Genomic DNA, 13,900 nt, shown 5'->3' on the forward strand with positions numbered 1-13,900 from the left:
ACACCCATTTTTGGATAAAGTGGAAAAAAAAATCTCGACTCAGCAGGGAATCATTCCTCAGAACACCTTTGCTCAAAATCAACTGCAAAAAACAACCCATAGGAAGACTTTTTTAAAAGGGGGCTTTGAAGAATATACAAGTGAACAGCAGAAAAAGAACTCTAAGAGGAGGTATATAGTAAGGAAGGGATAACTTACTGGCCTCTGGACATAGCATGTTCTTAATGTTAGCTTGCCCCCACCCACTTCTAATAAGAAGACAAGGAGGGGACAAATGACTATCAACCACTCTGCCTCTCAGGCTCAATCCAGTACCCTAAAAGTGGCACCTGAAAGACCTGACAGAATAGAGGCTTGGAGGTGTTCTCACCAGAGGCATTCAATGGTAAGTGGGAAAAGCTAAGAGAGTAGGGCTTTGGTTTTACTTGAGTACACAACAATTTATGATTATGAGTAGGTGGCCATATAACTTATCATTCAAACTAGGACATTTTTAGGAATGAAAGGAGGGCTCATAATTGTACTGGGACAATGGGGACATTGGGATGGTCCCAAGTAAACCAGGATATGTGGTCACCTTAGTTATAAAGGACCCCAGCAGGCAGCCAGGTAGGCAGGGCACCTACAGAGTTACCTTATCGACCATATAAGGTAATCTTACCTCACTGTATCAAGGGGTAGGAACCAAGTAGAGGCAAAAGGGAAGATGGGAATCAGTCTTTCCACCAACATCTCTGCTACTAGGATTTGTTACAACCCTGTCAATTTCCTCAGATGCCATTTTCTCATTGATTCCTACATGCCCCAGTCCTCCGGAATATAACCTTTATTTTAAAAATTGGCCATAAGAAAATAATACTCAGAGTACATGGACTTGACCTCCAATGCATATCAACTCTGTATCCTGAGAGGTAGGTGATAGAATCTTGGATATCAATACTGCAAAGTACAATGAATGAGTAAGGTGGCAATGAAAATGTGACCCTGAAGGCATGGGAAGAGCAGATAACTAAAGTGACAAACTGCTGTTGTCAAGTCTTTCCCTAAATCCCTGACTTAGGATAACTGATGTGGCAAGCAAGTGGAATCTAACCCTCCTTGTTCACCTAACCCAAGAATAACCTTGGAAATGAAATGCCTTCTTTTTCACAGAAGCAGAATGAAGTTGCTGGTGACAGATTCAACTTTACTTGCAAGAACACTATAATTCAAGTTCATTTAGGATTAAACAGGCTTATTATCTGTTCTAGGAGTCATATCTCCCTTTATGATATTATGTGTCTGTGGAAAAGAACTTCCAAATGACTTACCAGTGCTCTCTGGGCAATTAAGCCCATATTACGTTGTTTAAACCTTCTTCCAAAAAGCACTTTATCATTATTCATCTATTCCCTAGTGAGGAGACACCTATTTCTTTTGGCTGAAATCAGGCAAATGTACCCAATCCACATGCTTTCTGCAGACATCAAACTCAAATTACAGGCTCAGTAAAGACATGTATGTTGTCTGTACCTTTAGTTGGTCTTATGCAGAAGAGGAACCAAACTGGTAACCAGAGTATACCCACTCCTAATTCTACCTCACAAAAGCAGGGGAGTTTAACCCAGTGTGAAGTTACATGGTTTATGTAAGCAAGCACAGAACACGCAAAGTGTGAGGAAGAAGATTTTAGATGACTGCCAAGACCAAAATCCAGGTGAAGTGATTTCCAGCACCGAGAGATCTGCGTAAGGGGTGAGTACTGTAGCTGTGACCAGAACTGTGCTTATTGGCTCAAAGCCCACTGATCCATCCCCACAGCTATACTCCCCTCCCTTCATTTACACAGAAAGGGGGAAGAAAGCAGTTAGCAAAGTATCAGAATGACAGCACCAAGAGAAGAAAATGTTGGGGAAGTCAGATCCTTTTAAAATGTACAAAACATTCTAAAAATTTCAGGGCAGTTAGTACGTCCCAGCGTTCCAGCAGACTCAGGCTAGAAATCCAGCTCCACCACAAACTATAGGAACCTTCATGGTTACTTAACTTCTCTAAGCCCATTTCTCCATATGTAAAATAAGGATAACAGCACTAACCCTACCTTAGGAAAGATTCTTTTAAGTATTAGATGTGGTCATGTATATAAATGTGCCTGACATATGAAACACCCCCAAATAATATTTGATAAATGAATGACATGCTCAAAAATTAGCTACTTATTGTTAAACGTGTATCTTTATGAACAGCAGTCTCAGTTGAATGTCAGGTGAGATATCCTATTTAATTTGGTGGACACTGGGGAGCACTGCAGATTTTTGAGGGATCAGCAGCAGATGTGGGATAATGAGGGTTAAGTTTTAGGAAGCTTACGTTGGCAGTTGGTGACTAATAAGTATTAACGATGAAAAGAACAAAAACTTGGGAAGCAGCTATTGGAACCAAATTTTCTACAAAGACCAAGGTAATAGGCCAACGTAATAAAAATCTTTTTCATCCTTAGAATTCTATTTCACTTCATTTTAACCAGAAATAATGAATTCTAGTATCTATTTTTCCACTAATGCCCTACCTGTTCTCTGCATTACAGAACACTCTGCAGTCATTTATCAATGTCCCTTTTTGATTCTTTAACACTTAGTTATGATGATTAATACAAAACCTTCAAATGCTTGTGTCTTTTCTAGGCTATAGTAACACTGGCTATTTTCCAAGTGGCTTAAAATAAGACATATAAAGTGCTTAACAGAGGGCCTGGCACACATTATAAGCCAAATGAAGGTTTAAAAAAAATTATTCTGTAGTTATTAAGATTAACGAGGCATATATAGTACATTCACATTAAATATTTTTAATGAATAAACATAAGATGCCTGTATGGAACAAGTTAACTTTATTTACAGCAAAACACAGAAATAAAATTTATCACCTAAGAGGAGCAACAAGGGTTGCACATGTGCTCAGAAATTACTAATTTTTCAGTTTTCAATTTTTAAAAGAGATCCAGAAAAGGTGAACTACCCTATAAGAAGAAAATGGAAAGAAAAATATAAAAAAAAAAAAAAGAAATAGCACATGCCTAGGAGCAATGAGCCCTACTTGGCATGCTGACTGCCCAAGACTAACAAGGCAGTTCTGGGCAAGTCCTCTTTCCACTTCCCCACTTCCTTTTCCATAAAATGAAGATCTTTCCTTCTCTCTGATTCAATGAGGAAGAAAGAAGATACAAAAAAGACTACCTAATGCAATATTTCTCAAGCTTCAGTCCCTCTTGATCACCTTTTGATTTTTGCCATATCCATGTAACACATTCACCATTATTTTTCTTTAAATTGACTTTTTAAAATTTAACCTCACTTTAAGCAATAAATTCGTTAAAAATGTTTTATACATGCTGGTTAACTTTTCCATATATAAAAATAAATGTACCATTAAAATGTAAATATTTATTCAAAGATCACCTAAAATCAGCCTATATACCCACGGGGCAAATAGTAACCTAACCCTTATAAATTAAAATCAAAATTTTAAAGAAAAAAATCCAATAAAAAAGAAATGTAATTTCACATTCTCACAATAATCTAAGGGTTAATCCTAACAGATTAACATTCAGTTCTTTATCTCTAAGAGACAATACTTATGTGGGGTACCAAAAATTGAAAACAGAATCAATTCCTTCTTAACCTACATAATCTTCATTTGAATTAGGATTTTAGTTCCTTTAACCTTAAAAGGCTTTAATTCTACTCCTGGATATCTAAATTCAGACTAAAACAGTAAGAAAAGCATGAGAACCATGAGAAACCATGAAAAAAAAAGATTAAAATTAAGTGCTGTTTATTAACAATGGAAGCGCTCTTCATCTGTCTCAATGCATAAGAAGATAAACGCACTTTTTAACTTGTAATTCAGAAAGCAGCATCCATCCATGTTTCAAGCTTTACTGGTCAATAAAGTTTCCCTGATCTAAATGATTCCAACTGTACAATGAAAGCTATCAATAATCAGTGAATGAGTATATAACTTGTGGTTCCCAGGACACATAACTGAGGGCTACTGCTCTTTTTAGGAACTCTTAGTCATCAAAAACACGTTGGCATAAGTCAAGTTAATGATGATCCTTCAAACAATACAGAAGACAAAGACAACTTTCTGCTGTGATAATGTCTCATAAGACTGGTGGTCATTAGTTAGACCTCACTAGGTTACTTTATTTTTTTTAATGTTTATTTATTTTTGAGAGAGAGGGAGAGAGACAGAGCACAAGTAGGGGAGGGGCAGAGAGAGAAGGAGACACAATCTGAAGCAGGCTCCAGGCTCTGAGCTGTCAGCACAGAGCCTGATGCGGGGCTTGAACTCACAAACCACGAGATCATGACCCGAGCCAAAGTTGGATGCTTAACCAACTGAGCCACCCAGGCGTGACTCCCCCCCTCCCCCCAATAGGTTATTTTCAAGCAGAAGTGACAAACCTGGGCATAATTCTAAATCTGCCAATCTTTGATAGATATCAATTAGCAGACTAAAGAACAAGTGGGAAAAATAACGTGCATCTATAAATATCCATGTTACTTTATCCTTATGACACAATCTCTATAATTTATCATTGCAATGTCCTCCAAGGCCATCTCTATGATCCTTCTCTCTTTCCCACTAAAGCTCATAAGCAAGAGAATTATTTGCTACAGTAAGTACTATAAACCATAGAAAAATCAAGTATCAATTAAAGTATCATAAAGCAGAGAAGATTTTTTAAAAGAGCCATGCACTGTTACAAACAATAAGCAAATGTTCCTAAAATGCAAGCTTGAGAGCATGGTTTATACCCAATTCATCATCTCTGTTTTCATTGCTTCTGCGTTATAAACTATGCACTCAAAAACTATTTGTTGAACTAATTAATAGACCAAAGAATAAAATATAACTCCTTCACAGCAATGGATTATCAGTAAACAGAAAAGCCTGGAAGAACATCCAAGAATTGATTCCCTATTCATCTTATCAAAATGTGTACGTACTCTGAAAGCTTTTTCAGGCCTATCACTGGTCACATTTCCCCTGATAAACTAACCACTGGACCAACAAATTCATTCTAATTAAACACCTGAGAAGTTCTAATGAAGTTAGACTTTATTCCACTGGCTAAAGCCAAACACCTTACCTGTAGATAACATGCTCTTAGATGAATTTATTTACAAAAAACTGATTCCAGAAAATTGGCATAACAGGGAACTGGGACTGGGAATAAGGAAATGATCGAATTAATAGGTTCAAATTAAGCATATGGTTATTATCACAGCTATTATTTGATGCCTAAAAACACGCTTTGATGACAATACTGGGGTTAAGCTTCTTTACATAGCATTTTTAACTGCATCTCATTGAGATCTTTCTCAATTTTTCACATTGTACAGTGCTTTGTGCAATAAATGTTAGATATTGAAAGTGTCAATCTCCCAAAAGCTTTTTGTGAGGTTCAAGCTTTTTGTGAGTTGCAGCAGTGGCAACCAGACCAAAAGCATGGGCCAGGCCTCTGTGCTAAGAACTTTACAAGTGTTATTTCATTTAATCCTCACCACAACCCTGTGGGGTATTACTGCCCTTACTGTATAGCTGAGGAAACAGACTAAGTGACTTATCAAAGGTTAGCAAGTAGTTGAATTGATATTCATCCCCAGGCAGCCTGATTCCAGAATTCATGCTATTCATCTCTACCTAACTTATGATAATAAAATCAGAGACCTATATGAAATGAAATAGGACTAAACAGTTATCTCAGTTATAAATATTATGACCAAGTAAATATAATTAAATGCCTTTCCATTCACAATTCCTACTTAACACTTCGAAACAGTACAGTGGCTGATGCTATTTGAAAAGCTTCTGAAGGCGCTTTTCCTACATGTATTTAGTCATAAGCGTTAAGAAAGAGATCATAATCTCTCACTGAAACTCAAAACTTCATACTAATGGGCTATTAATCTGCTAGTTCTAAAGGTTCCAATGCCTTAAATATCAATTCAGGGAAAATAATATTATTAGATGCAACCAAAGACTTAAAGGGTAAACGAAGGAGACCCCCGAAATATGTGTTTCAGCGTAACTTCCTTGATGTTGGTAGGATCTCTTAGAAGTAGCACTTCAACATACATTGTGCCTTCTCATTCCATACCAAAGTCACAACACTATCCCGTCTGCCCCATTTGCACATGTCCATTACCAATAGTCTAAGAAAAAGTGTCAGCTAATAACGATACCAAAAGTTCCTAAATCCAAAACAGAAAGAAAACAAACTCACATTTTCTCTGAGAGGCCTGGCACTCTGTTTAGCACCCAACTAAACTTTACCTAATATAGTTCTCACAAAAGCCCTTCAGGTAAATGCTGGTATTCCCACTGCATACACCAGGAAACAGACTCAGAGAGGCTTAGGTCACACATTAAGTGACACAGCAGTGATTTCAACCATGTGTATGCTATACTACACTGCCTTACATGATATCACAGTTCACGCCTTTCTCTGATCAACAACAAAGAAAACTACTTTTTAGGTGAAAAGTACTTTAATGTTTTAAAACAGCAAAAAACCATCCTCCCACTTGTTGCTGTCACAGTCACACTTCCCAACAGACCATCTTTTCTCCTTCCTGATATTCTCTGGTTTACTCTTAATATCTGCTGGCATCACTGTGCCCTGGAAAAAGGGCTAGCTGTAGGAACAAAATAGCAATGAACGCATCCTTAACAAATAGCATTTTATAAGGCCATAGGAATCATACAAATATTTTTACCCTAGATCTAAGTTAATTCTACCAAACAGTATGTGTCAGTTACAAGAAACGTGAGCCTGCCCAAACAATTAGGAAATGAAAACAGTGAACAAACTATGAATACACTATCATTTTAATCACCACTTTCTAAAGGCTTTAACCAATCCAAGATACAAGAACAAGGACAAAATGCATAAAGGTAATCTCATTACCATCCCAAAGTCTGGCCTCCTCCTTACCACATTATTGTGAAACATTAGGGATAGATAGCATTAGCCTCAAAAACACTAAGAGCCCCTCCCCTCAGGTGTTAACTGAAGGACATGATAGATAAGAGAAAATGTAAACATGACACTTTAAATAGTTTTAAATCGGAGATTATTGAAGGACTTCCCAGAACAGTATTTAATTAGCTTTAACAAGTTAAGGTGTATTTATGGCTCCCAGAGGGGGGCTTCCTAATCTGAAGCAAACAGGAGGAATTTTCTGTTAGCATAAATTGTACTGTTAATGGAAGGTGCATAGCTAAAAAGGCTTTTAACCAAAACTCTACGTTTAGGAAATAAATAAGGAAAGCGAAGTGTATCTGAGCTAAACTTGGAGGGGGGGTGGGTAGCGGGGAGCCTGCTGCAAGGACTAGGAAGGAGGACAAGAGTAGATAAAAAGGAAACAGGAAGGACTGAGCTAGAGGAAGTGTGAGGGGAAGGAGGAGGAGTAAGGGGCAAAGAAGACTGAAACCCAGAAAGCACTGATGGAGATGGGCAACTCAGGCCTAGAAAAATAAGGAAATAAATGCCTAAACCAGGAGGTTTGCCATAGCCTGCTCTGTGGGAAGGACTCTCCTCTTCTACATACTAAAATTAAGATAAGGGAAACAAACTGGCCAAGACTAGAGAAAATAGGGTTCATTTTTAAGACATAGGGGAAGGTCCTGCACAAGGATAACTCCTTGAGAATGGAGGCAACATTTTAGTGTTTTTAAAAAAGTGTTAAAATGTGTGAATTGGTAGCATGTGAATTATATCTTAATAAATCTTATTTTTTAACAGTGTTAAGCTGGGCAACGTAGGACTGTACTCACGACTTAATTACCATGATTAGCTGGGCCTATAAAAGAGTACCCCCAAAATTCCCTCACCCAGGAGGGAGAGTTTACTTGTGTCTGGGAACATCTGTTGGAAAACATCAGTCTGGAAAGGGGACTAGAATATAACGAATACAGGAGGAAAAAAAAAAACAACCCTGTGAGCTCTTTAGAGCTCTTCCCCACTTTTGCCCTTGGAATTTTTGGCAGTATCGGGGAAGGAAGCTTTTGTTTGGGGTATGCCTTGAAGTGGAGTATCAGGTTTCTTCAAGGGATGATCTAGGGTTAAACTCTACCTAGTCAAAGAGAAAACGATCTGGGGTGGAAAAGTCAAGTCAGTTCTGGAGAAACCCCAGAAGGTTTATCGCGAAAATGATCACACGAGTCTTCTCTCTGCTACCCCTAAATTGGACTGCACGCCTGTGTCACTTCCGACTGTTACTCGCGAAGACGACGGATGCTTTGCTATGATCCCAGAAGTTTCTGGCCAGCTGCCCACTGACGTAAATTAGAAAACCATTCGGGGACCGGCCTGGGTGAAGCGAAGCGCCACGTCCAGCGCGGGGCTCCCGCTTCCTCCCTCTCAATGCAGGAAAAGGGACGGAGTAGGGGAGAAGGCGAGCGGAACGCCAGATCCGCCGTCTTCGCCCGCTTTCGGGGAGGCCCCCCCTCCCCCCGCAGCGGACCCATCCCCACTCGCCCGCCTAGGCCCCGAGACCCCCCGGAGGAGGGCGGCGGCGGCGAACTCCCCCGCGGGCAGCAGGCGCACCTCCCCCGGGGCAGCTGTCGCCGCGGCCCGCCCGGCCCGGGCCTCCCCGGGAGCAATAGGCTATCGATTCAGCTGCCTGTCGCTAGGAGCCCCGGGAGAGCGAGGCCTACACCGCCCGGCCGGAGCCCCGGCCTCGATTTCGCCACTTTCCCCACACCGGAGGGGGAGCCCGGGGGCAGCCCAGCCCAGCTGGGCGGGAGGGAGGAGGTGCGGAGACCACCTGCAACGGTAGCCGCGGGCAAAGGGGCGGGCGCGGGGCTGCAGCCAACAAGTCTCCCAGGGTCGCCCACCCACCACCCCCAGCCTCACAAGTTGCGCATTCAAGTTCAGGCGGGTGCCCCTCAGCCTCCAGAGTCCTTGGCACTGCCCACACCATAAGAAAAACACGACGCGGAAGAGGCCACCACAGCGGAGGGAGATGGGGCCGGGCCCCTCAGGGCGTCGAGGGGGCGGCCAACAGCCACCCGCCCGCCCGGCTCCTCTCCTCGCTCACCCAGCCAGCCCCCGGGTCGCGGCCCGCGACCCCTGGGCGGCCAGCCCTGTCACCGCCCGGCCCCCTGGCCCCCAGGCCCCTTCTCCCGGACGCCGGCGCCGGGGACTCGAGCTCCCCCTGGCCTCCGGCGCGCCTCGGCCTCCTCCCCCTCCGAATCCCCAAAATGCCCCCCCGCACCTTTTAAAGTACACCGAGGAAGAGTTTCCCATCAAACTTTGTCAGGCGGTAGTCTCGCCCCCTCCCCGACCCACGCGTCCAGGGCAGTCATCAGGAGAGACCACTTTACACTTGGGATAAAGCGAATTAAGGACCTGTCAACCATTTTAGGTCTTTTTTACAGAAGACATCCTCTCCCTCCCCACCCTCCCCCTGCAAGGGTTTGAATTTGACACCAAACCTTCCCACCGCAGAAGGGGGGTTGAGGAGGGAGGGGGTGGGGACGGAGGGCAGAAGGAGGGTAGCGAGGGAGAGCGAAAGGGGAGGGTGGAGAGGGGCCGGGAGGCGCGGGGCGGGGAAGGGGGTTGATTTACCTGAGACCAGCCACTGGCCTCCATTGTTGGAGAATTCAATGGCATTGACACAGCCGAAGTGGCCGAGGAGGTCCTTCTTGTAGAGGTTTCTGCAGCCCCGCAGGCGTCTCCTCTGAAAGTCCTGAGTGAGCAGGGGGTCCCCATGCAAGCCCCGCTGGGACAAGAAGCCCACCACTGACCTCATGCTGCCCCCCAGGCCAGCTCTCCTCTTCATGCTGGAACCGCCGCCGCCGCCGCTCGCGCCGCCGCCCCTCCCTCGGCCTCACGCGCGGCCGCCGCTCTCCCCCCACCCAGCCCTCCCCCCGCGCTGCGATCCGGATGGTTCTTTAACCAGCCATGGCAGACGGAGCGAGGTGTGCAGACACTCGGTGGCGTTCGCGGCTTCCAGAGGGTCCCCTCCCTCCCTTTCCCCCCCTAGGCTCCTCCCTCTCCTTCTCCGCCTCCTCCAGCAGCTGATCCTCAGCTGCGGCCGCGCTTCCGCGCCGCGCGGCCCTTCCGCCGGCGGCCGGTGCCGGGAGAACGCGGGTGGCGGCTGCCCCTCCCCCGCCGCGGGCTGCTGGCCGGAAGAACGCGGGCGGCTGGCCTGGAGACCGCGGGCGGCGGCGCGGCTTTCCCGCCCCAGCTCCTCCCCGCGCTGCGCCCCCTGAGCGGCCGCACTCTGTGAAGTTGAGGGCGCGTAACAAACGGAGCGGCCGCGGGGCTGCGGGCTCGCCTTCCTCCCCCGGTGGCCGGCACTCCTTCGCCGCCGGCGGGCCCGGCTCCGGGACGAGGTCGGCTGCCCGCTCTTTTTTTCCGGTGGGGAAAATGCAGCCCGGAGTGGCAGACGGGTGGAGGACAGGCTCTGGTCGCCCTCCTTCGGTTCGTCTCATCCTGGGGCCGCCCGAACCCTGTCCAAGGGAAGGGAACCAGGAGTTAGGACTGGACACTTTGGGTAAGGCAGCTTGGGGGTTTTGTGAGTGCACCCGTCCCTCCCCCACCAAGTAAATTTTTAACACTGCCCACCCCCACCTCCACCCCAGTGCAGTTCTCCCTTCCCTCAGCCATTCAGTAAAAAGGCTATCGGTCTGGTAGATAATAATAGATAATAATAGAGCGGTATATGGGAAAGGGGGGCGGGGCCTAATACATGGGGAGAAATTTGCCCAAACTGAGTTGAGAAGCTCTGAGACACAAAGTAGTGTCCATGAGTTCCAGGTACATTCGCAAGATGCAAGAAGCATTATTCGAAAATAGCAACATCCGTTATTTAGTTGGGTGCAGTGAGCTCCTCTTCAAGGTCTTGAGCATAGAGCTCTGAGGCTGTACAGCTGTTAACCAGCAGCTACGTTCCAGGCCAGAAGTAGCTGCACTTCAGCAGGCGGGGAGCCTCCCTCCGCGCGTTGACCCCAGTGAGGAGACTGAGTGTTAAGTGCTTTGGAATTCTACCAGATACAGTAAAATCCCCCTGTCAGTGTATTGTACTTTTCCTAGAACCTATCCCCTGTCGTTAAAATAAACCATGGTGAGCTACTAAAATAGGCAGGTGTCCTTTTCGCCCTTCCAATTTAGCAGGAATTCCATCCTCTGTATCAGAGATAGCGCATGGGCAGTTGAGCGCACGCAGCCATGAAAGGTGGACTGAACATGGAAGAGGACACCCAATCAAGCAAAATCACCTACTTCTATTTTTTGCAATAAGTAATTATACCAATAACAAATATGCGAGTAAGTTAAAGGTCAACGTTTTTTTTTTTAACGTTTATTTATTTTTGAGACAGAGACAGAGCATGAACGGGGGAGGGTCAGAGAGAGAGGGAGACACAGAATCGGAAGCAGGCTCCAGGCTCTGAGCCATCAGCCCAGAGCCCGACGCGGGGCTCGAACTCACAGACCGTGAGATCGTGACCTGAGCCGAAGTCGGATGCTCAACCGACTGAGCCACCCAGGCGCCCCTAAAGGTCAATGTTTTAACAAATGTTGCTGAACTTAGAAATTCACCAAATTTCAGAAATCATGGTTCTAATGGAATATGATTTTCCTAAACAGGACAATGTGTAGTGCTTTCTGTTTTAAAAAGTTTTGTTCTCCGAGTGCTTCATAGTGTTTATGCATTATAATAGCCCCATAAAGATCAGTAACAGTATGTATACCAGCTTGATTAATGATTTTTTAGCACCCAATATCTTTTCCTCATAGCAATATCATAACGTAATTAAACATGTATTTGTGTGATTTTAGCAGAGCATCCCCAACTCTGCTGTAAGCTGAGAGCAGGAACCATGTCTGTCTGCTTACCCGTGTGTGTCCAGAGCCAGCACGTGCTGGCACTTAGTGGCCACTTGAATATTTGTTGAATATTTGAATGAACTTAGGGAGTGAGGAAGAATCTGGAGGGGAAGGTAATGACTTCAGTTTTGGAAGGATTGAGTTTAAGATATCTATGCTTCATTGCAGTGGAGATGATTTCAAGGCCAGTTTCCCATCTCACTTTTCCTTTGCCTGGCGTACTCAATCCACAGTTTCAAAAGCAGGAGTCATCTGACACCTTCCAGATTAATGAGACATCACTTATACCTACCTTATTTGCTTGGGATGGAGAAGATGGACACAGTAATGATGTGGTTGAAGTGGCCTTTACTGTGGCGATATATGACACAATCTCCTCTCCCCTCTTAGGCATATATCTCCTCTCCACAACTTTAAATGTGACTTGCTTTTCCCCAATCCCTGGAATAACTGTCCCATTTACCACAGCCTAAAAATAGACCAGAATCTGATCACAAGCCAGCCCAATTCTAGGACTTTGCTAGAAACTTCCTTAACTGTTCAGTGACCAACCAGGACAGAAATGTAGGACCACTCAGTCTGTTTATTTCCTACTGCTAGTCTGGGCAGCCTTTTGTAAGGAGAATGCATAAAATCTCTCTCCCTCTTTTCCCATAATTGGGGTTGCCAGATAAAATGCAGGATGCCCAGTTCAATATGAATTCAGATAAACAATGAATATTTTCTTAGCATATGTTTTTCCTATGCAATTTTTAGGATACACTTATACTAAATTATTCATTGTTTATCTGAAATTCAAATAGAATTGGAGCATCCTGTATCTTTTGTTAAATCTGGCAGTTCTACCTATAATACAGCCCAGCTTCAAAAGATCAAGCCCCACGATATCTATTTGCTTTTATTAAGAATTTAACATAGTCTCTTGTGTCATTTATTGCAAACTAATAATATCATATGTAACTATATAACATTTAATCAACTTCAGTGACCATATGAGCTTGGCCTTTCTGATATAGGCATTCATTGTGAAAAGTCCAGTGTACTTAGCTCAAAAATAGCAAATGAAATTGGACTCTTGAATAATCTAGTCACTGCATAAAATGCGCAGAGAAAAAGGAAGAAGAGTGAAAAATTCTTATTTTTCTTACCTAGGCTCAGAAACGCCAGTATATTGACACTGTTTTGAATTTCATTCTAGAAAAATGCTGTTTTGAAAATTCATTCTGAAAAAATCTAGATATGGGAATTATTTAACATGGGAACGCTTACTCTTTGCTCCACCATGGGTTGAATATTGATCAAACATAGAGTTCCCAGAAATTCATTTGTTCTTTGATTTCTATTTTGTTTGGTCCTGATTATCACTGAAGGAGGAGTAAAGAATCTTTAAAAACTGACTAGATGCTAAGGAAATGCTCAAACATTAGAAATTGTTTAGGGGTAATCTGGATGGCTCAATGAATGGAGCATACAACTCTTGATCTTGGGGTTAAGTTCAAGCCCCACATTGGGTGTAGAGATTATGTAAAAAATTAAAAAAAAGAAATTGTTAAAAAAAACAACTAAGAAAATACTAAGACCCTTCTCACACATTTACTAAATTTTAGCATATTAAGAGCTACATATGGAATCTACCATCATCAGAAATGTTTCACTTAAAACATTTTTAATTCTAGGGGCATCAGGGTGGCTCAGTTGGTTAAGCGTCCAACTCTTGATTTTGGCTCAGGTCATGATCTCATGGTTCCTGAGACCAAGCCCAGGGCCGGGCTCTGCACTGAGAGTGGAGCCTGCTTGGTATTCTCTCTCACTCTCTCTTGCTCTCTCTCTCTCTCCTTCAGCCCCCCCCCCCCACCCCTGGCCATTCACACGCATGTACATGCATGCTCTCTCTAAATAAGTAATCATTTAAAAAACATTTTCAACTCTAAAGTAAGATAAACTGCTACTCATAGATAAGAGATATTAACTCAGACAAAGACCAACGTCTTAACTATACATATAATTTGACTT

The 13,900-nt window shown here is 43.7% G+C and overlaps 2 protein-coding genes across 6 annotated transcripts in view; one reads left to right on the top strand and one right to left on the bottom strand.

Annotated features, from left to right (window-relative positions):
• DCAF5 (DDB1 and CUL4 associated factor 5) overlaps nt 1–9,896 on the bottom strand; it is a 106,887-nt gene extending 96,991 nt beyond the window's left edge. For 2 of the 5 annotated variants that reach the window (XM_040477517.1, XM_040477513.1), the window contains exon 1: nt 9,623–9,873. In XM_040477517.1, coding sequence (XP_040333451.1) covers nt 9,623–9,836 — 214 coding nt within the window. In that variant the 5' untranslated portion in view covers nt 9,837–9,873. Of the gene's footprint in view, nt 1–9,269; nt 9,289–9,622 lie in introns of those variants that run through there. The other 3 variants (XM_040477515.1, XM_040477514.1, XM_040477516.1) reach the window with 3 other exon arrangements.
• Nucleotides 9,897–10,441: 545 nt separating this feature from the next.
• The window catches only part of EXD2 (exonuclease 3'-5' domain containing 2), an 86,913-nt gene continuing 83,454 nt past the window's right edge, over nt 10,442–13,900 (top strand). Inside the window, exon 1 of the mRNA XM_040477520.1 lies at nt 10,442–10,553. The gene's annotated coding sequence lies outside the window, so the exon portion shown is untranslated. The remainder of the gene's footprint in view (nt 10,554–13,900) is intronic.

Source organism: Herpailurus yagouaroundi, unplaced genomic scaffold (assembly GCF_014898765.1).
Source record: "Herpailurus yagouaroundi ecotype Mexico unplaced genomic scaffold, PumYag 141, whole genome shotgun sequence".
NCBI classification, from domain to species: domain Eukaryota; kingdom Metazoa; phylum Chordata; class Mammalia; order Carnivora; family Felidae; genus Herpailurus; species Herpailurus yagouaroundi.